Below are 16696 nucleotides of genomic sequence, written 5' to 3' on the forward strand. Positions count from 1 at the left end.
AAAAAAATTTTTGTTAAATCCTTATAGTTTCTGAGAAAAAAATTATTGAAGTTATAGCACATTAAACCACTGCATAGCTGGACAACCGTAGTCTCTAGCGTCATTCGCAATACGCGTGGAGAGCCATCCTAATACTGAAATCCGTCGTTGCGGTAGTTTTTACCTGTTATCTGTGGTATTTACATCAGTTTTTTAGTAGTTAGTATCAAAAATGGCTTGCGTGTATAGCAACTCAGAGTTGATGGATATCGTTTTAATTTATGGTGAAGCAAGACAACATTTGTATTATGGTGAAGTATTTGTGTTATGGTGAAGCAAGACATCATTTGTGTTAGTTCGTAGAAAGTGAGTAAGACGGACCCAAATGTGTTTACACGTGAGTGGATAAAATTTTGAACAATTGCTGTTGCAGCATCAGGTATGTCAAATAATTTTATTATTTAAAAACACAAATTAATTTTATTAATAATTAATAAAGGCAAAAGCATTTGAATTTGCCGATATAAAATAGGTGCGATAAAATTCTATTTACATATTTCTTTCCTTGCGAAAGTTTTTGTCCGTTTTTATTACGCCGCCATACCGGTCGCATTGTGCGAGGTCAGGTTTTACAGTGGACCAGTTTCCAGTGCCGTGCAGAAGTGTATTTTTAAATCAATTTCGAACTGACCTTTTTGATTTTTTCTTTACAAAATTGAATTTGTAAGGGTCCCCTGTACATCTGTATATTTAATGCATATAAATTGACCAATTAATTTTTAGCCCTCTAAACATTAGGTATCCCCCACTGTTACGCCTCTGCGTACGGCCAGTCCATACGATAATTCTACAGCTGATTCTAGGTCGTAGATTACGAGGCATGACATTAAATACCAGTTATTTGCCCAATGTCTTTGTTGATATCAAATATTTGCCCGGACGGAACTCAAGCCGGGGTCCTACCGACTTCGTGTAAACAGCCATTATTTTTAAATCAAGGAGAGTTTATAAGACCGGTGGTATTTATTTATGATGGTGTTGATAAAGTGTGCGGCTACTTGTCTATTTTTACTTGCGTCAGACATGAAATTGGTGCGGCCACTACTGGTTCCGATAGCGAAAAGGCATTCTAAAAATAAACGAGTTAACGGGTTATTGGTTAATTCTCTGCCAGCGATTGGAATTCTGCAAATCGATAACCCTTCAAAACAAGCGTCCTGAGGTACAACGTGAATCATGGATGTTTTCAAAGCCCTCTATTTAATTGTCATTTGCATTAATTAATTCATGAAAGTTATCCATTGCTAACAACGAAATCTGCACGTACAGTGTTGTCAAAAAGTTTACAGTAGCTTTTTCAGATGTATTTCAGTAAGCGTCAAAGTAATTTCAGAAAGCGTCATTTCAGTTTCATCTGATTGTGAATAAATTTATTTTCAAAAGGCATTGTTCCTTTGCTAAATCTGATTGTGAATCGTTGATAGATCAGTTGTGTTTTAGAAAATGTTAACTGTCAAAATTCGTAAATTTAATTTCATAAAATTTCAGTTATCTATCAGCGAGCGTAAATTGTTTTTTTTTGTGCTGTTGATCTAGAAAGTATTTGTTTCTAATCGCTTTTTAGCTCGGAAGGTGCATATTTGCCGATCTAGATCGGTAAGTAGAAGAGAGTTCGATAAAGTGATATAAGAGCTTAGTAACTTTACCGCGCCCTTACGTCAAAACATACAGTAAAAACGAAATATGCATGTATCACAGTTGTCTGTCAGCAGAAATGTTTTAGCCATAGGTTTAATACAGTATACTGCAGGGTGTAAAATGTTTGACTGCCATTACTTCAGCATGAGATAGAGTAATCATAAATGGTTAACAGTTTTCAAAATACAGCGAGTATTAATTACGTTTTTTTTCGCGACTGAACATTTGTGAATATCTGACTTGTAGTTACTATTTCTATCTCTTTTGATCTTAATTGTCATATGGTAGTTTAAATCTCTTCATTCACTCATACTACACATACTACAACATACGACTTCACTTGCGAAAAAAAGCCTAATATTAGAGAGTTGCATCACAACGTGACAACATCGCTTAACCTGCTAAATGCATTTCACGTGTACACGCGGCAGACTTGTCCTACGGAAAAAATGTAAACAGCTATTATTGTGAACATTTAGTAAGTTTCAAGACAATTGTTTTCCAGTTTTTAAATAAATAAAATAAAATGTATCGATTTTGTAGTACGAAGATAGTGTTGTGCTTAAATTTTAGCTTGAATTTTAATAATTATGAATCTCTTAAAACAGGAACTTAACTTTTAATCAAATTACGTATTTGAAAAATATGTAATTAAAGTACCCAAAGATTCACGTCCTCCAAATAATCAATCATACGTATTAAAAATAGCAAAATTCAGTAATTTTTAAACGTGCGAGTACAAAACAAACTACAACATATGCTCAAAATGTCCATCACCATTTTCGATGCACGCAAAACACCTTCGAATCCAATTTTCGCGCACTCGCTGGAAAACACCTTAAGAAAAGGACATAGTGGTAAGCAAAAAACACTCCGACACAGTCGAATCCAGATACCAACTCAATTGCGTATTGGTGGTTGGTGGACACCTTAGTACCTTGTGTTAATAAACCGCCGCGCCGTTGTCACATTGCTCGATATGAATTTTATCGAATTTTAAATTTATTACAACGCTAATTATTTTTTAAAATTAAGCATAAAGAAGTTCAAAAAAGTGATCATAAAAATTAACTAATATTGTTTGTCGTTATTCGGCGTGCTTGAAAATGACTACATACTCAACATAGAATTGTCGTTATTCACAAGTCAAAACTAGTTCAGCAATTAAAATTAAAAAAAAGAGAAATGCGGTTAACATGGTCTTTTCAATCTAAATAAAAATTTCCATGACTTACCCTCCGTTCTTCCTCCCTGGCAGCCCTGAGGTGGCACTCGATCGCCTCCAGATCGATCTTAGGCATTGCCGTTTCAATGTTGTAAACATCAAATCCACCTTGAAAAGAACATTATGCAAATCAGAAAACCAGCGCACGCAGGTGGTTGGGTTTGGTTTATTATGAAACTTTTCAATTTACTATTTTTAAGAAACGTCTAGAGGGGTAGTTATAAATGATGTATGAGGTTCGGAATAGGTACGCTTGTCAGATGAAGGGAAGTATATTAAAAAAAATACATATATAAAGTGATACAGAAGGGTGCGGGGCTTGGTATGGGGTGTTCTATGTCTCAAGACATGACCTTAAAAGTTTTTTAAAGATGATTTCAAAGATGTTAAGGAGAGAGTGCAAATTATTTATACATATAACAATTTCTTCGGGATGGACAATTTCTACTTCTCCTCATAAGTCTCCTGTTTATACAATTTCTACAGGTTGATCCATTTCAAATGGAAAGACCCTTGTAAAACATTTATTTTTTGACCGACTTTGAAAGATGGACCTTTAAATAGTCCATTAAAGCACATAATTATGTGTATTTATTTTCGGTTATCAAAGCTTACTTTTAAATTTTTTTCGATAAAAACAGGTTAGGTTAGGTTATTTTTGTGTTTAAAATCTGAGTGTGCCACTGGATTCTGTACCCTCTCCATGTAATCTGTACCAAATTTCGAGAAAAAATATGTATAGCTCATTGTAATATTAATTAATATAAATAAACATTTTATCATTTTCGTTCCTCCTAAACGGGGTAAGCAACAGTGGTGGCTGGTGCGGGGGGTCTGGGGCGCCGCCTCCCGATAGGAATTTTCATAGTAAAAAAAATTATTTAAAATTTAGTTTAAAATGTGATCTATATAACTAAATAGATTAGCCTTATGGAACACCATAAAAAAGAAATGTTAAATTTGTATAGTGTGCAGTCAGTTTAACTCTACTTGTAAAATTCGTTTACAAAACTCTGAATATAATGGACTCCTCTACATCTGTAAAGTGTTTACAGCGGTGGTTATGGTTACCGTTGCACAGCAGTGAAAGACTGAGCGGAAGTAGAGCATCTTTACTATGCAGTTTGGCTCTGTTTACTACCGCCTTTTTTTCTTAATAAACGTAACGTGTAAAATTTTGTTACTTCCGTATTGTTTCTTGTTCTAAAAAAAATGTAAAAGTTTAAATTGATTGTAGTTGCAATGCTATTTATTGAAAAATCAGTGGTGCGAGAAACAGCAAACTTTAATGAAAAAGTAATTGAAAAGTTTTTTTCGGACAAAATCAGAAGAATGGACTTCGACTATAAAAAATAATGTTGAGACATTTTCCCTATATTTTTCCGTCAAGAGCCGCCACTGGTAAGCAACTTAAGGAAATAAATTAAATAGACAAAATGATCATTAATGTGTTCCTCTTTAACATCGAACCATTATAATTACGAATACACATATTAGTGAACATTTTATTTATGATTCCATAGGTTTTTTCTCCCGTTTAGAAAGAACAGAAATGATAAAACCTTTAACTTTACAATGAGCAATAAATATTTCTTCACGAAATTTGGTACAAATCACATTGAGGAAGTGTAAAATCCAGTGGCGTAGTCAGATTTTAAATAAAAAATTTTGACAACCAATTTTTGTCAAATTTGACACCGAAAAAAAAGTAGACTTTGATAACTGAAAATTAATTTATGTTATATGATGTAATAGAATTTTTTAAAATCTCAAAGATAATCCAAATTTTTTGCAAGGCCGTTTCTATTTGAAATCGGTCATAGAGAGTGTTTCCAAAATGTGGTGCAAAACTGAAGAAGAAAATAAGAAACGTTTAGTAGATAAATTATACACGTTTTTTTTTTTAAATAACTTCGGTTACCGGATCCAAATAAAACTTTTTTACTGTTTTTAGATCTAACTTCTCAAGTATTTCTTTTTACTTATTAATACATTTTCTATCTCTTGCTTCAATGTGGCGTCAAAATTTAAATTCACTCTGTATATACTTTCTATCAGTGGCGTGCTCTCACTATAACTTTGGGAAAATTTAAATTAAATTGTTTATGAAATGATTGGCATTATACAGGATGTTTCATAATCATGTGCAAATATTTTCAGCAGGTTTTTAGAAAGTAATTTTATTCTATATATTTTTTGAATTGAACCCCCCCTGAGAAAATATTCAAATCTGAAATCAACATGTAAAAAATGTATTGGAAGTACCCCCCCTAAAATTACCTTTTAAATACTTCCTTAAAATATTTGTACATCATTATGAAACACCCTGTATAACTCAAAAACTATTATATACAACAGTTCTACAAGACCTTTTTACAATTTAAAATAATATAATAATCCATCACTTCGACTTGATTTTATCATCTGTACACGAAACAATCGAGTGGGGTCATATTTATACAGAGGCTTGCTTCGACCTTTATAACCATGTTATTAATTTTTCAAGCAAAAACTTTTATCAAGAATGCCTATTTTTCGTATCTTTCACTTTTTGGTCCATTTGTCCTCTTGTAAACTCAATGCGCGGACATACTGAATACAAGGTGTTAACGGAATAAGTACTCAAAATTTTTAGACAGTTTCGAAAAGTTTCACACACTTTGACCTTGAAAAACCTTGAAATGACCTTGAAATAACCTCTGGGTGACATCCTCGGGTCAAACAAATTCCAGATTCGGATTCAGCGACCTCGAAAACCTTCACAAAGTTTTTCAAATTTTTCTATGCAGTTATTCTCCCTTTGACCTTCAAATGACCTTGAGCCTGATGTGATAGAGGTCAACCGACTCCAAAAACTTTTGTGTGAAGGTTTTTAGTTAGTTTCAAAAAGTTTCACACACTTTGACATTGAAAAACCTTGAAATGACCTTGAAATAACCTTTGGGTGACCTTGTCGGGTAAAACAAAAGCCGGATTCGGATTCAGCGACCTCGAAAACCTTCACAAAGTTTTTCAAATTTTTCTATGCAGTTATTCTCCCTTTGACCTTCAAATGACTTTGAGCCTGATCTGATAGAGGTCAACCGACCCCAAAAACCTTTGTGTGAAGGTTTTTAGTTAGTTTCAAAAAGTTTAACACACTTTGACATTGAAAAACCTTGAAATGACCTTGAAATAACCTTTGGGTGACCTTGTCGGGTAAAACAAAAGCCGGATTAGGATTCAGCGACCTCGAAAACTTTGACAAAAAGTTTTTCAAATTTCTCTAAGCAGTTATTCTCTCTTTAATCTTCAAATGACCTTGAACCTGATGTGATAGAGGTCAACCGACCCCGGACTCGAAATCAGCGACCCCAAAAACCCTAGAGCACCCTACTGAGGTCTAGAGATACTCCCTATATCAAATGTTGACCTATGTAATCGGTATAATATACAAATCAAAATTGGCTACAGGTGCCTAAGAAAATGCGGGATCATGGGGCAAATTTTACAATAATTTTCTTTTGTACGTTATTTTTTCTACTTCCTGAACCGAAAATATGAAAATGTATCATATTTCGCATAAAAAAGGTAGCGATTTAATATCAAACCGTTTCCTGAGTTACCCCTTCAAGGGGCCGCCACTGACAAAAGCTCTACTAAGGTTTTCATAATATTTCGACATGTTTTACATAACCTCCAATTTTGAGTACTTATATTGTTAACACCTTGTATATTTCTTTTTTAATGCTCACTGTAGCTCGAACCAAAAAACGAATAACGATATGGTAATTCACAAAAAATGAACGTGAATTGTGTTGCTACGACGTAAAATTACAATTTCCGATTCACCCCGAGGTGCAAATTGTTATTATTGTTGTACGGCATGCACGTAATCCCCACGTCCACAATTGCGTGGCAGCTCTCCAGGTTCAACCGTTACCGGCCGCAAAATCTAATAGTCTTCAGCACGGACGGCGGACTCATTTCGCTAAAATCTAATTGAGGGCGGCGCGGGGACGGCGGCATTGTATAATTTACATGAGGCAACGGAAGCACCTCGTAGGGGCGGCCGCGTAATACGTGATAATTGGACGTGGAGGTCTCGGCAAGAGATAATTATTTTGTTTTGGCGTCGCGCGCTTCAGCGTATTATTTCGGGCTCATCAAATGTCGGTTTAATTGTTCATATATTTCCCCTTGTACCACGAAGTGAGTCGAAGTAAAGACTTGAGTTTCAAGGTCATTGCCAGAATCTAACAGATTGAATTTATGTCAGGGGGATTCATTTGATATAGGCGGAAACTAACTCTAATATCTACACAGACACACAAAAAAAAGACCCAGAGGGTAGACCCCCTACTCCGTTTTGCTGAAACTGAATATGACCATAAAAGAAAATAACTATCCATTTTCTCGTTACCACCCCCATACACCCTCTATGTTCCTATGTTTTCTGGGCCACTAAGAACGAAGAAGATTACCTAAAATGAATTAGGCCCCCTCGTTACCCACTATCGTCACTTTACCACCCCCATATACCCCTTTCTGGGAGTTGAAATGTCAATTCTCATACAAAGTCGAGTGGGTTATGTATGCCTACGTTTTCTAGGCTGCTGAAAACAAAGAAGACTACCGAAAATGAATCCAACCCCCTCGTCAACACTCAGCACCCTTTTCCACCCACATACACGCCCTTATGAAAGTTGGAATGGCAATTTTCATACAAAGTCAAGTGTGGTGTGATTCGGGGTAACTTTTGAGACGAGTCCCCTCGTCTCTCATAGTTCAGGGTACCTTTTCAACCGTAAGTTCCCTCGCCTTTCCGAAATTGGAGTACTTTTTCAACTTTCCAAGGGCTGTTCGTGTGAAAACCTACCAGTTCGTGAGAAATAAGAGGGTTCACCCGTTGAACAATCGTGAGGGGTGAGGGAACTTACATTTGAAAAAGCACCCTGATTCGTGAGAGGCGAGGGGATTTACAGTTGAAAAAGTACTCATTTATGGCGTGTATTGAATAGAGAAATGTTACATACATTTCATCGCCAAAACGGTGATAGATACAAAAAATCTGATATCGATGTCCCGTCCTCTTCTTTTGAGTTTACTTCGCTGGTACCAAAAGATCTTGGTTAACTTGATTAGTTTTAGATATAGGTACAGGATTTTAAAAAAACATTAATCTTCCTATCTCCGTTGTCATTAAATTTATATGAAAAAAGTTTGAACATTATATGTTATATTTTTTATGGGGCATTTTTTATGGCACAGTTTTTACGATATTACATAAATATAGATTTGTTTTTAAATAGAACACCCTGTATTTGGCCTTCCCATTGAATAGCATTTTTTTTATCTTTTCAGCCATATATATTAAGATACTTTTTATTTGCCCAAATGAAGAAAAATGCAAAAAATTTATATTTTTTCAGTTGGCCATGAGATTTATTTAGTATTCGTCTCTTACTTCATTCTCTATTATTATTATTTTTATATTGGCACCTAATTTAGATTGAAAAAAAATTATCCGTTTATATTTACTTCATAGGTTTAATTATAGGTACACTTATAACTATTGAACATAAACTAAACAAAAACAACAACTATGAAAAAGAGAACGAAAATAGCATATAGCATAACACAGTCATAGCAAGTGCATTGTCGGCCATTTTCGTTGATGACAACGTTTGTCAATGGAGCGGGTCGCATTGTAAATATGTATATTTGACACCCGTTGAATATAATTTTCAAAATGTTCCCTTAGCTCTTCGACATTATTAGCTCTAACTTAAATTTAAATTTTGTATTTAAGATCCCCCAAAAATAAAAGTCTATAGGGGTTAGATCTGGTGACCCAGGCGGCCACCTGTTTGGTCCATATGTACCGATCCAATTGTCCCCGAAATTATGATTTAATAAATATCTAACTATGTGGGAATTATGTGGAGGCGCACCATAATGCTGAAATAACATGTGATATCGTTGAGCTAGTGGCATATCGTCCAGCGGTTCAATAATATGGAACATTTCGTAAGCTAACCTTTACTATGGAAGAGAGTTACCCATACATGAAAACCAAACCGCCTTTGTTGAATTGTCGTTACAGTTTGGTGAGGCGCATTATATCGGTTGAATATACCTTCGCTGCTTATAAGAGCCTCGTCGTCAATATTTTGAAAAAAATTGGGATCTACATGAGTTTGCTGCAAAAACCATTGGCAGAAAATGACGCGTGTATTTTTATATCCTGGATAGAAATGATGGACTTTTCTTATAGTATTTGGTTGAAACTTGCGTTTTCAAATTCTCAATTATTTGAATTTACCAGTTCCTATGGTCCTTTGAATTTCTCTGCTGGATACATTGGAATTGCAACAAAAAAAGCTAAAGTATTGATTATAAGATATAGCTCTAAGTTTTTGAAAAGAACAAACTCACAGAAGTTATCATAGAGTCGTTTAAAAATTCTCTTTTCTGGCTGATGACGCTCTGGGTATTTCTCCAAATATAAGTTTAAAGCTGTCACTATTTTTTTCACCTTCAATGTAACACTCCAACATTTGAACGTTGTGAAGGTTTTCATACACCATTTTTATACCTTTCAAAATTTATAAAACCAAGTAAGTACCTAATAGTCGTTTAACAACAACAATTTTCATAGTCTTAAGATTTCTTAATTTGGTTAAAAAATCATTATTATTTATCAGGCTACTTTGATTGAAATGTGAAACAATATTTTTTAAAATGCATGTAACTTTTAAACAAAAACGAATTGGACCTATGTTCTTATAAGAAAAAAATGTTTGAAATTAATCCAGCTACCATCTGTCAAAGTTTGTCATAGAGCTTGTAGAATACCCTGTATATCNTTTTTTTAAATAGAACACCCTGTATTTGGCCATCCCGTTGAATAGCATTTTTTTTATCTTTCAGCCATATATAATAGATATTTTTTATTTGCCCAAATGAAGAAAAATGCAAAAAATTTATATTTATTCAATTGGCCATGATATTTATTTAGTATTCGTCTCTTACTTCATTCTCTATTATTATTATTTTTATATTGGCACCTAACTTAGACTGAAAAATTACAAAAATAAATAAATTAGATTATCCGTTTATATTTACTTCATAAGTTTAATTATAGGTACACTTATAACTATTAAACATAAACTAAACAAAAATAACAACTATATAAAAGAGAAAGAACAATAGAACGAAAATAGCATAACACAGTCATAGCAAGTGCATTGTCGTCCATTTTTGTTGATGACAACGTTTGGCAATGGAGCGGGTCGCATTGTAAATATGGATATTTGACACCCGTTGAATATAATTTTCAAAATGTTTCCTTAGCTCTTCGACATTATTAGTTCTATACTTAAATTTTGTATTTAAGATCCCCCAAAAATAAAAGTCTATAGGGGTTAGATCTGGCGACCTAGGCGGCCACCTGTTTGGTCCATATGTACCGATCCAATTGTCCCCGAAATTATGATTTAATAAATCTCTAACTATGTGGGAATTTTGTGGAGGCGCACAATGATACTGAAAGAACATGTGATATCGTTGAGCTAGTGACATATCATCCAGTGGTTCAATAGTATGGTACATTTCGTAAGTTAACCCCCTACTGTGGAAGAGAGCATGAAAACCAAACCGCCTTTGTTGAATTCTCGTTACAGTTTAGTGAGGCGTATTATATCGGTTGAATATACCTTCGCTGCTTATAAAAGCCCCGTCGTCAACATTTTGAAAAAAATTGGGATCTACATGAGTTTGCTGCAAAAACCATTGGCAGAAAATGACGCATCTTTTCATATCTTGGATACAAATGATGGGCTTTTCTTATAGTAATTGGTCGAAACTTGCGTTTTTTTCAAATTCTCAATGATTTGAATTTACCAGTTCCTATCGTCCTTTGAATTTCTCTGCTGGATACATTGGGAATTGCAACAAAAAAGCTAAAGTATTGATTATAAGATATAGCTCTAGGTTTTTAAAAAGAACAAACTCACACAAGTTATCATAGAGTCGTTTAAAAATTCTCTTTTCTGGCTGATGACGCTCTGGGTATTTCTCCAAATATAAGTTTAAAGCTGTCACTATTTTCTTCACCTTCAATGTAACACTCCAACATTTGAACGTTGTGAAGGTTTTCATACACCATTTTTATACCTTTCAAAATTTATAAAACCAAGCAAGTACCTAAAAGTCGTTTAACATAAACAATTTTCATAGTCTTAAGATTTGTTAATTTGGTTAAAAAATCATTATTATTTATCAGACTACTTTGATTGAAATGTGAAACAATATTTTTTAAAATGCATGTAACTTTTAAACAAAAACGAATTGGACCTATGTTCTTATAAGAAAAAAATGTTTGAAATTAATCCAGCTACCATCTGTCAAAGTTTGTCATAGAGCTTGTAGAATACCCTGTATATCTTATTTTCCCCCTTTCGAACACCTTACCTTCATTAGAATTTATTATTTTTTTTTTATAATTGAAATTAATATCTTATAACGAGCGTTCAAATAAAAACGTGGTCAAGTTGGTTCTGAAAATTTGGACGTAGGGCGTAGCGTATAGCAAATGAACTTAAACGTCATCTGTCAAAGCGCTATATCGCCGCTATCAATTTGAATATTTTCGTTTTAAAAAGCGTTTAAAATGGTGTTTTCTCAAGAACAAAAAGTGTTTATCATAGAGTCCTACTTTAGAAATGGACGCAAGATTGATGGAATTTGGAAGTATTCTATTGAGGAATGTTTCATAGAATTTCAGAATCAATTTCCCGGCGTTGTTGAGTACAAAATTTTTCAAAGTGCAGTTCAGCGTTGTGTTAATGTTTTTCGTGAAACGGGCAGTGTAACAAGAAAAGAAGGAAGCGGCCGACCTAAAAAGCGGACTGAAGAATTAAAAGAAAATGTCCAACAAATAATGGAAAATGCGCCAAGAACTTCTGTACGTGTTTTATCACAAATTTTAATTTATTGTTATAACAAGGAGGGGGACACTTTCCGCAGCTCCTTTAATTGTTTGTTATTGTTATCACGATTATTATTTAAAATAAAGTTATATAGTCATTAACGTTATTGAAACTGACAGCTGCTATACAGCTCGTTGAGAAATGAGGTTAAGTTGGTCGCTATAAGCTACTCCCTACGTCCAATGTGTCAGAGCCAACTTCGACCACGTTTTTATTTGAACGCTCGTTATATGAAGTTCTTTTAATCACATTTGAAAAATCTTAAATTTCACAGATAGCCAAAGAATTTCAGTTTGATAGTCATTATTTTTATCACCATCATCGTCTTTTAAAATTGAGTCTTATCTTTTTCTTGATCCAATTTTCAGTTATTTTTATTCATCACACTTTAATATTGTAAAACAATGCCAAACTGATTTTACTTGTCCCAATGAATGTCTGTTCATGCATAGTGAATATTCAGTATATTTTATAAGGAACATTATTTATTTTTGGTCGTCGGCTTTATTACTTCTTTATTTTGGCGCCAGGGGGCCCATTAACATACCCGTGATAATTTTGCCTTAATTCGTATTATCACGAAATCTGAACAGTTGGGGAGCTTTCTGTTTGCTTATTCATACTTCATTTTTACTCTCGTTCCGTGTAGGGTCTAGGTTATTTTTATTGGGCACCTAATTTCTTATTTATATAAGAGTATGTGATAAATCTTGGCAAAATAAACGAAATCATAGGTTAAGGCTATTTATGTGTTTGTCACGGCCTTTTATATTATTTATGTCCTGTATAATACTCTGATAACCCATATTATGGAGCCTTCGACTTCGTTTAACACGCATTTTATACGCATATAAATTTCCTGTTTTCATTTGCTTTCCATTTATGGAACTGCTTTCATTTGATGAATTATAATGAGTTATTAAACTTAGATTAATTAGTTTTAGTTCGGCAAACTTAACATTATTTGAATTATACTTCGTAGATAGACGACAATTTATAAAATATGGCGGTTATACATCTAATAATTATATTTGTACTCTTGGTGTTCCTCAAGGTTCAAATCGTGGCCCATGTATAATTTTAATTTTTATTAATGATTTAACAATATGTATTTGGAGGATCGGTTCTGTATATGACAGTATGTCTTTAAAACTGAATTAGATAAAATACGTTGATTTTGCTATACCTTTTTTTCAGAAGTGATGTTTTTTAAGTTTATGTTTATCATTGCAACAAATTTATCGTTGTAACAAACTACTCTTATGAAACAAATTCATTAAAATTATTACTCACCCAAAACTTCAGGTGACGTTCTCTTCTTGTCCCTAGCCATTGGTACCGACCTTCTGTTCATAGTATCTCTGCTTCTGCTTCCCATTTCTCTTCTGGGGAAGGTGATCAAGCTGCCAAACTGCTGGTTGTAGTCCCTCCTCTTCTTCACGTAGAAGTCCACCTTTTCTTTCTTCCTTGGAACGGTGCTGTCCTCTTCCTTCTCCTTGTAGTCCTTTGTGATGTCTTCTTTGCAGAACTTTTCCATTTCCTCGATCGAATGTTTCGTTTCCTGTTTGATTTTCTTGATTTGACACTCAATCTCCTCCAATTCGCGGTTGGAGTCCGTCCGAGTGTAGTCGGGTTTCTTAAAAACGTCCTCCTCCATCTTGGAAGGTTTCTTGGCAGTGTCGTCCACTTCCATTTTCGATTGTTTTGTAACGGTTGCATCCTCTTCTATTTTTGTTTGCGTGACATTTAAATTGGAGTCTACAAGTTTATTTTCCTCGCATAAAGGAGACACCAAAACTTCCTGGCCATTAGACAAGAACGCGTCTTTGAGTTTGGTCTTCATGCTGTCCGTAAATGATATTTTTAAGGGTTCCTTATTTAAATTTAACTGCGCGTTTTCGCTTAGCATGGTCATGGTTTCAGCGTTCTTAATCACCTTTGAATCTTCTAAAACTATATGTTTTGTTTCTGGAATTGTAGGCGATAACTTATTGAAAGGTTCCTCGACATTTGGTTCAATGTTGTATTTGGCTGCCTGAGGCTGAAGATCGGTTATAACTTGCAACTTTTCCACTGCTTGTTCCAATTCTTGCACGACCGCTTTTTCGAGTTTTGGTAACTCGTAAGGGTCTTCGAAAATGTCCTTCCTGGCGTCAAGTGTAACTTTACCAAGCTCGACCTCTACTTCTTTACTGAAATCGCCTACGATGTCTTCGTGGGTCGCTAATCGTGGCAACGCCTTTTCTTCAATTTTAATATTCAAGTCCACTTGCTGCAAGTGGATCTCAGTGTCTTCGTCGCTCTGATTGGAGTTTCCGCTGCTAGAATCACTCCGGTTAAAGCCGCATTCCTCTTCGATATTGAAGACCGGTTTGTCGTAGAATACCTTTTGAATGTTCTCGACACTGTCCAACCGATTGACACTGTCTATCTGATAGTCCGTGTCCTCAACGTTGTTGTTGTTATTCGCGTTGGCCTCTGCCTGTAGCTTGGCCGTAAGGGACTCGCACTCGAAGTCGTCGTCGGTGAAATCTGTGTCGGAGGAGGCCTTGATGCTGTAGTCGAGGGTATGAGCGAGGTGCTGGAACCCGGGGTAGTTGGGGTTGACTATGCCGCGTCTCTGCAGGGTGCCCCTGTTGCTTAGGTTGCCGTCCTCGGAGGATTCCGAGTCGGAGATGTCGAATCCCCTGTCCTCCTCTTGGGGGGAGGTGTCGGCCGACGAACAGCTTTGGTGTGCTTCTGAGGAAAAAGAAAAAAAGAAAGAGGAGTTTTTATTACAGTTTGAACAATGAGTGGCGTAAACACAAACCTAAACAAATCTAGGCTACTTGCTGATATTTAAAGCGCTATATGGGGTGTCTCGTGAGTAAGTGGACAAATTTTAAGAGTGCTTCAGATGAAAATAAGCAAAAATATATATATACAGGGTAAGTAATTAATAATGGTACACAGCTTAATGGCAGATTGTTTACGTCAAAATATAGCGATATTAAAATATAGCAAAAAATTGAAAATATTTTTCAACTTTAACACCCTGTATTTTGATTAGGTAAATGGTCAGATTGTAACCTTAACCGTACCATTTTTAAAAAACAAACCACACTTTTTCTTATTTGAAAATTATTTGTAATTTTATTTGCATCCGGATCAAGGTTTATATACAGGGTGTTACAAATTAGTAGGTCAAGCAGTTAACTACATATTCTTTGGTCTAAAATAATGGGTCTTTTCTTACGCCAGTTTTCATTTCAATACGCCATTTTCAAAATATAGGGTGTCAAAATTATAATTTAAAAAATGATTTTTATTGATAATACCGGTGATTGCAGAGATATTTATTTGAAGTTCAGCACACATTTTGATCTTAAGTCGGCACATTTTTTGTATAATTTTGGTTTAAAATATCAAAGCACGAATGGAGGGGAGGGGAGTTGCATGTATCCCTATTTTTTTTTTTTGATAAAGCGTCACTTTCTATTTTTTTCACTCTTGTAAGATTTTTATTTGGGACCTGGTTTACGAGATATTGTAACTTTTTTGGATAGGAGACATCAATTTAGTCGGCGTTATAGACCAAGTTTTAGGATTTTATGAAAAATTTCTTTTATAAGCTACGTGGTAAAGAGCTGAAACCATATATTTTGATTTGGGGCTTGCTGTACGAGATTTACAACTCTTTTAGATATATTAGATTTAGCTCAAAAACATATTGCTGATTGTGATGATGATAATTTCCATTTTATTCAGTAAATTGAAATAAATAAGAGGACTCAAATCTTATAGCCCCAGAAAATATTAACGTCGACTAAACCGATGTCACGTATCCAAAAAAGTTGCAACATCTTGTAAACCCATTACTTTAATCCAAGGAATATGTGGTTAACGGCTTCTCCTACTAATTTGTAACACCCTGTATATCCACTTTTTTAACTATTTGCCTAAGAGAAGTCCCTTTAAAGTTTGAGCACTTTCTAGCTCAACACCTTGTATAAAATCGCTGAACTAAAATTCATGACCAATTCAGATCCCAAACTTTCATCTCATGTAAAGTAAATGAAAAATATATTTGTCAACTGTTGAACATTGGAAAAAAATGCAAATTTTAGGTACCCTCTGTTTGTATTTTGTTTTCTAGATCTGTCAGAATACCCGATATAAATCTTTCCGAGTTCGTCATTAATTTTAAGTCTTTCTCTTTAAGAACTTTATACAGGGTGATTCATTAACAATGGGAAAATCGAAAGCTGAAGATACTACACGTGAAATGGTGACCATTGGTGCAAACATGCCTTATCCGAAAGTTGATAGTTTCGGAAATACAGGGTGTTGAAAGTTAAAATTTTAAATCGTTTTTTTGCGATTATTCTGAAAATATGTAGGTTAGGAACTTGAAAATTTGTGAAACTATATTTTTTTATGCGACGAATAAGATGCGTGTTGTAATTTCAGAATTGCTCATAGAGGGCGCCACTTACGACCAATTTTACCGCAAATTAAGTTAATAACTTTTTACCCTGTATGTCTAACATGAACCTTGATTCAAAAGCTGAAAGAGCAATCATTTTTCCATTAATTGTGTATTATTGTTTCATTTCGGTATCTCGATCCGTTTTCGAGAAAACTCGATTTAACGAACACTATGTTTTGATAATACGACAAATTAAAAGCGAAACAAACCAAGTGTTTCTTCGTGTTATTACAACAATTAACAATAAAGCAAATGAAATTCGTAATGATTTAAAGTCAGTGTTCGAAGAATCCACCGTTACATTTACACACTTTACACAACGTTTTCTGAGATATCTTCGAGTATGAAACAACA

At 34.5% G+C, this 16696-nt stretch overlaps 1 protein-coding gene across 1 annotated transcript in view; it reads right to left on the reverse strand.

Moving 5' to 3' along the window:
- Window positions 1–16696, reverse strand: part of LOC108909069 (general transcriptional corepressor trfA) — an 84595-nt gene that overhangs the window by 26508 nt on the left and 41391 nt on the right. Inside the window, exons 4-5 of the mRNA XM_018713306.1 lie at window positions 13168–14613; window positions 2913–3010 (exon numbers count right to left, since the gene is read on the reverse strand). Of these exons, the coding sequence (XP_018568822.1) occupies window positions 2913–3010; window positions 13168–14613 (1544 nt within the window). The remainder of the gene's footprint in view (window positions 1–2912; window positions 3011–13167; window positions 14614–16696) is intronic.

This window comes from Anoplophora glabripennis, unplaced genomic scaffold, assembly GCF_000390285.2.
Source record: "Anoplophora glabripennis isolate ALB-LARVAE unplaced genomic scaffold, Agla_2.0 scaffold283, whole genome shotgun sequence".
In the NCBI taxonomy this organism is placed as follows: domain Eukaryota; kingdom Metazoa; phylum Arthropoda; class Insecta; order Coleoptera; family Cerambycidae; genus Anoplophora; species Anoplophora glabripennis.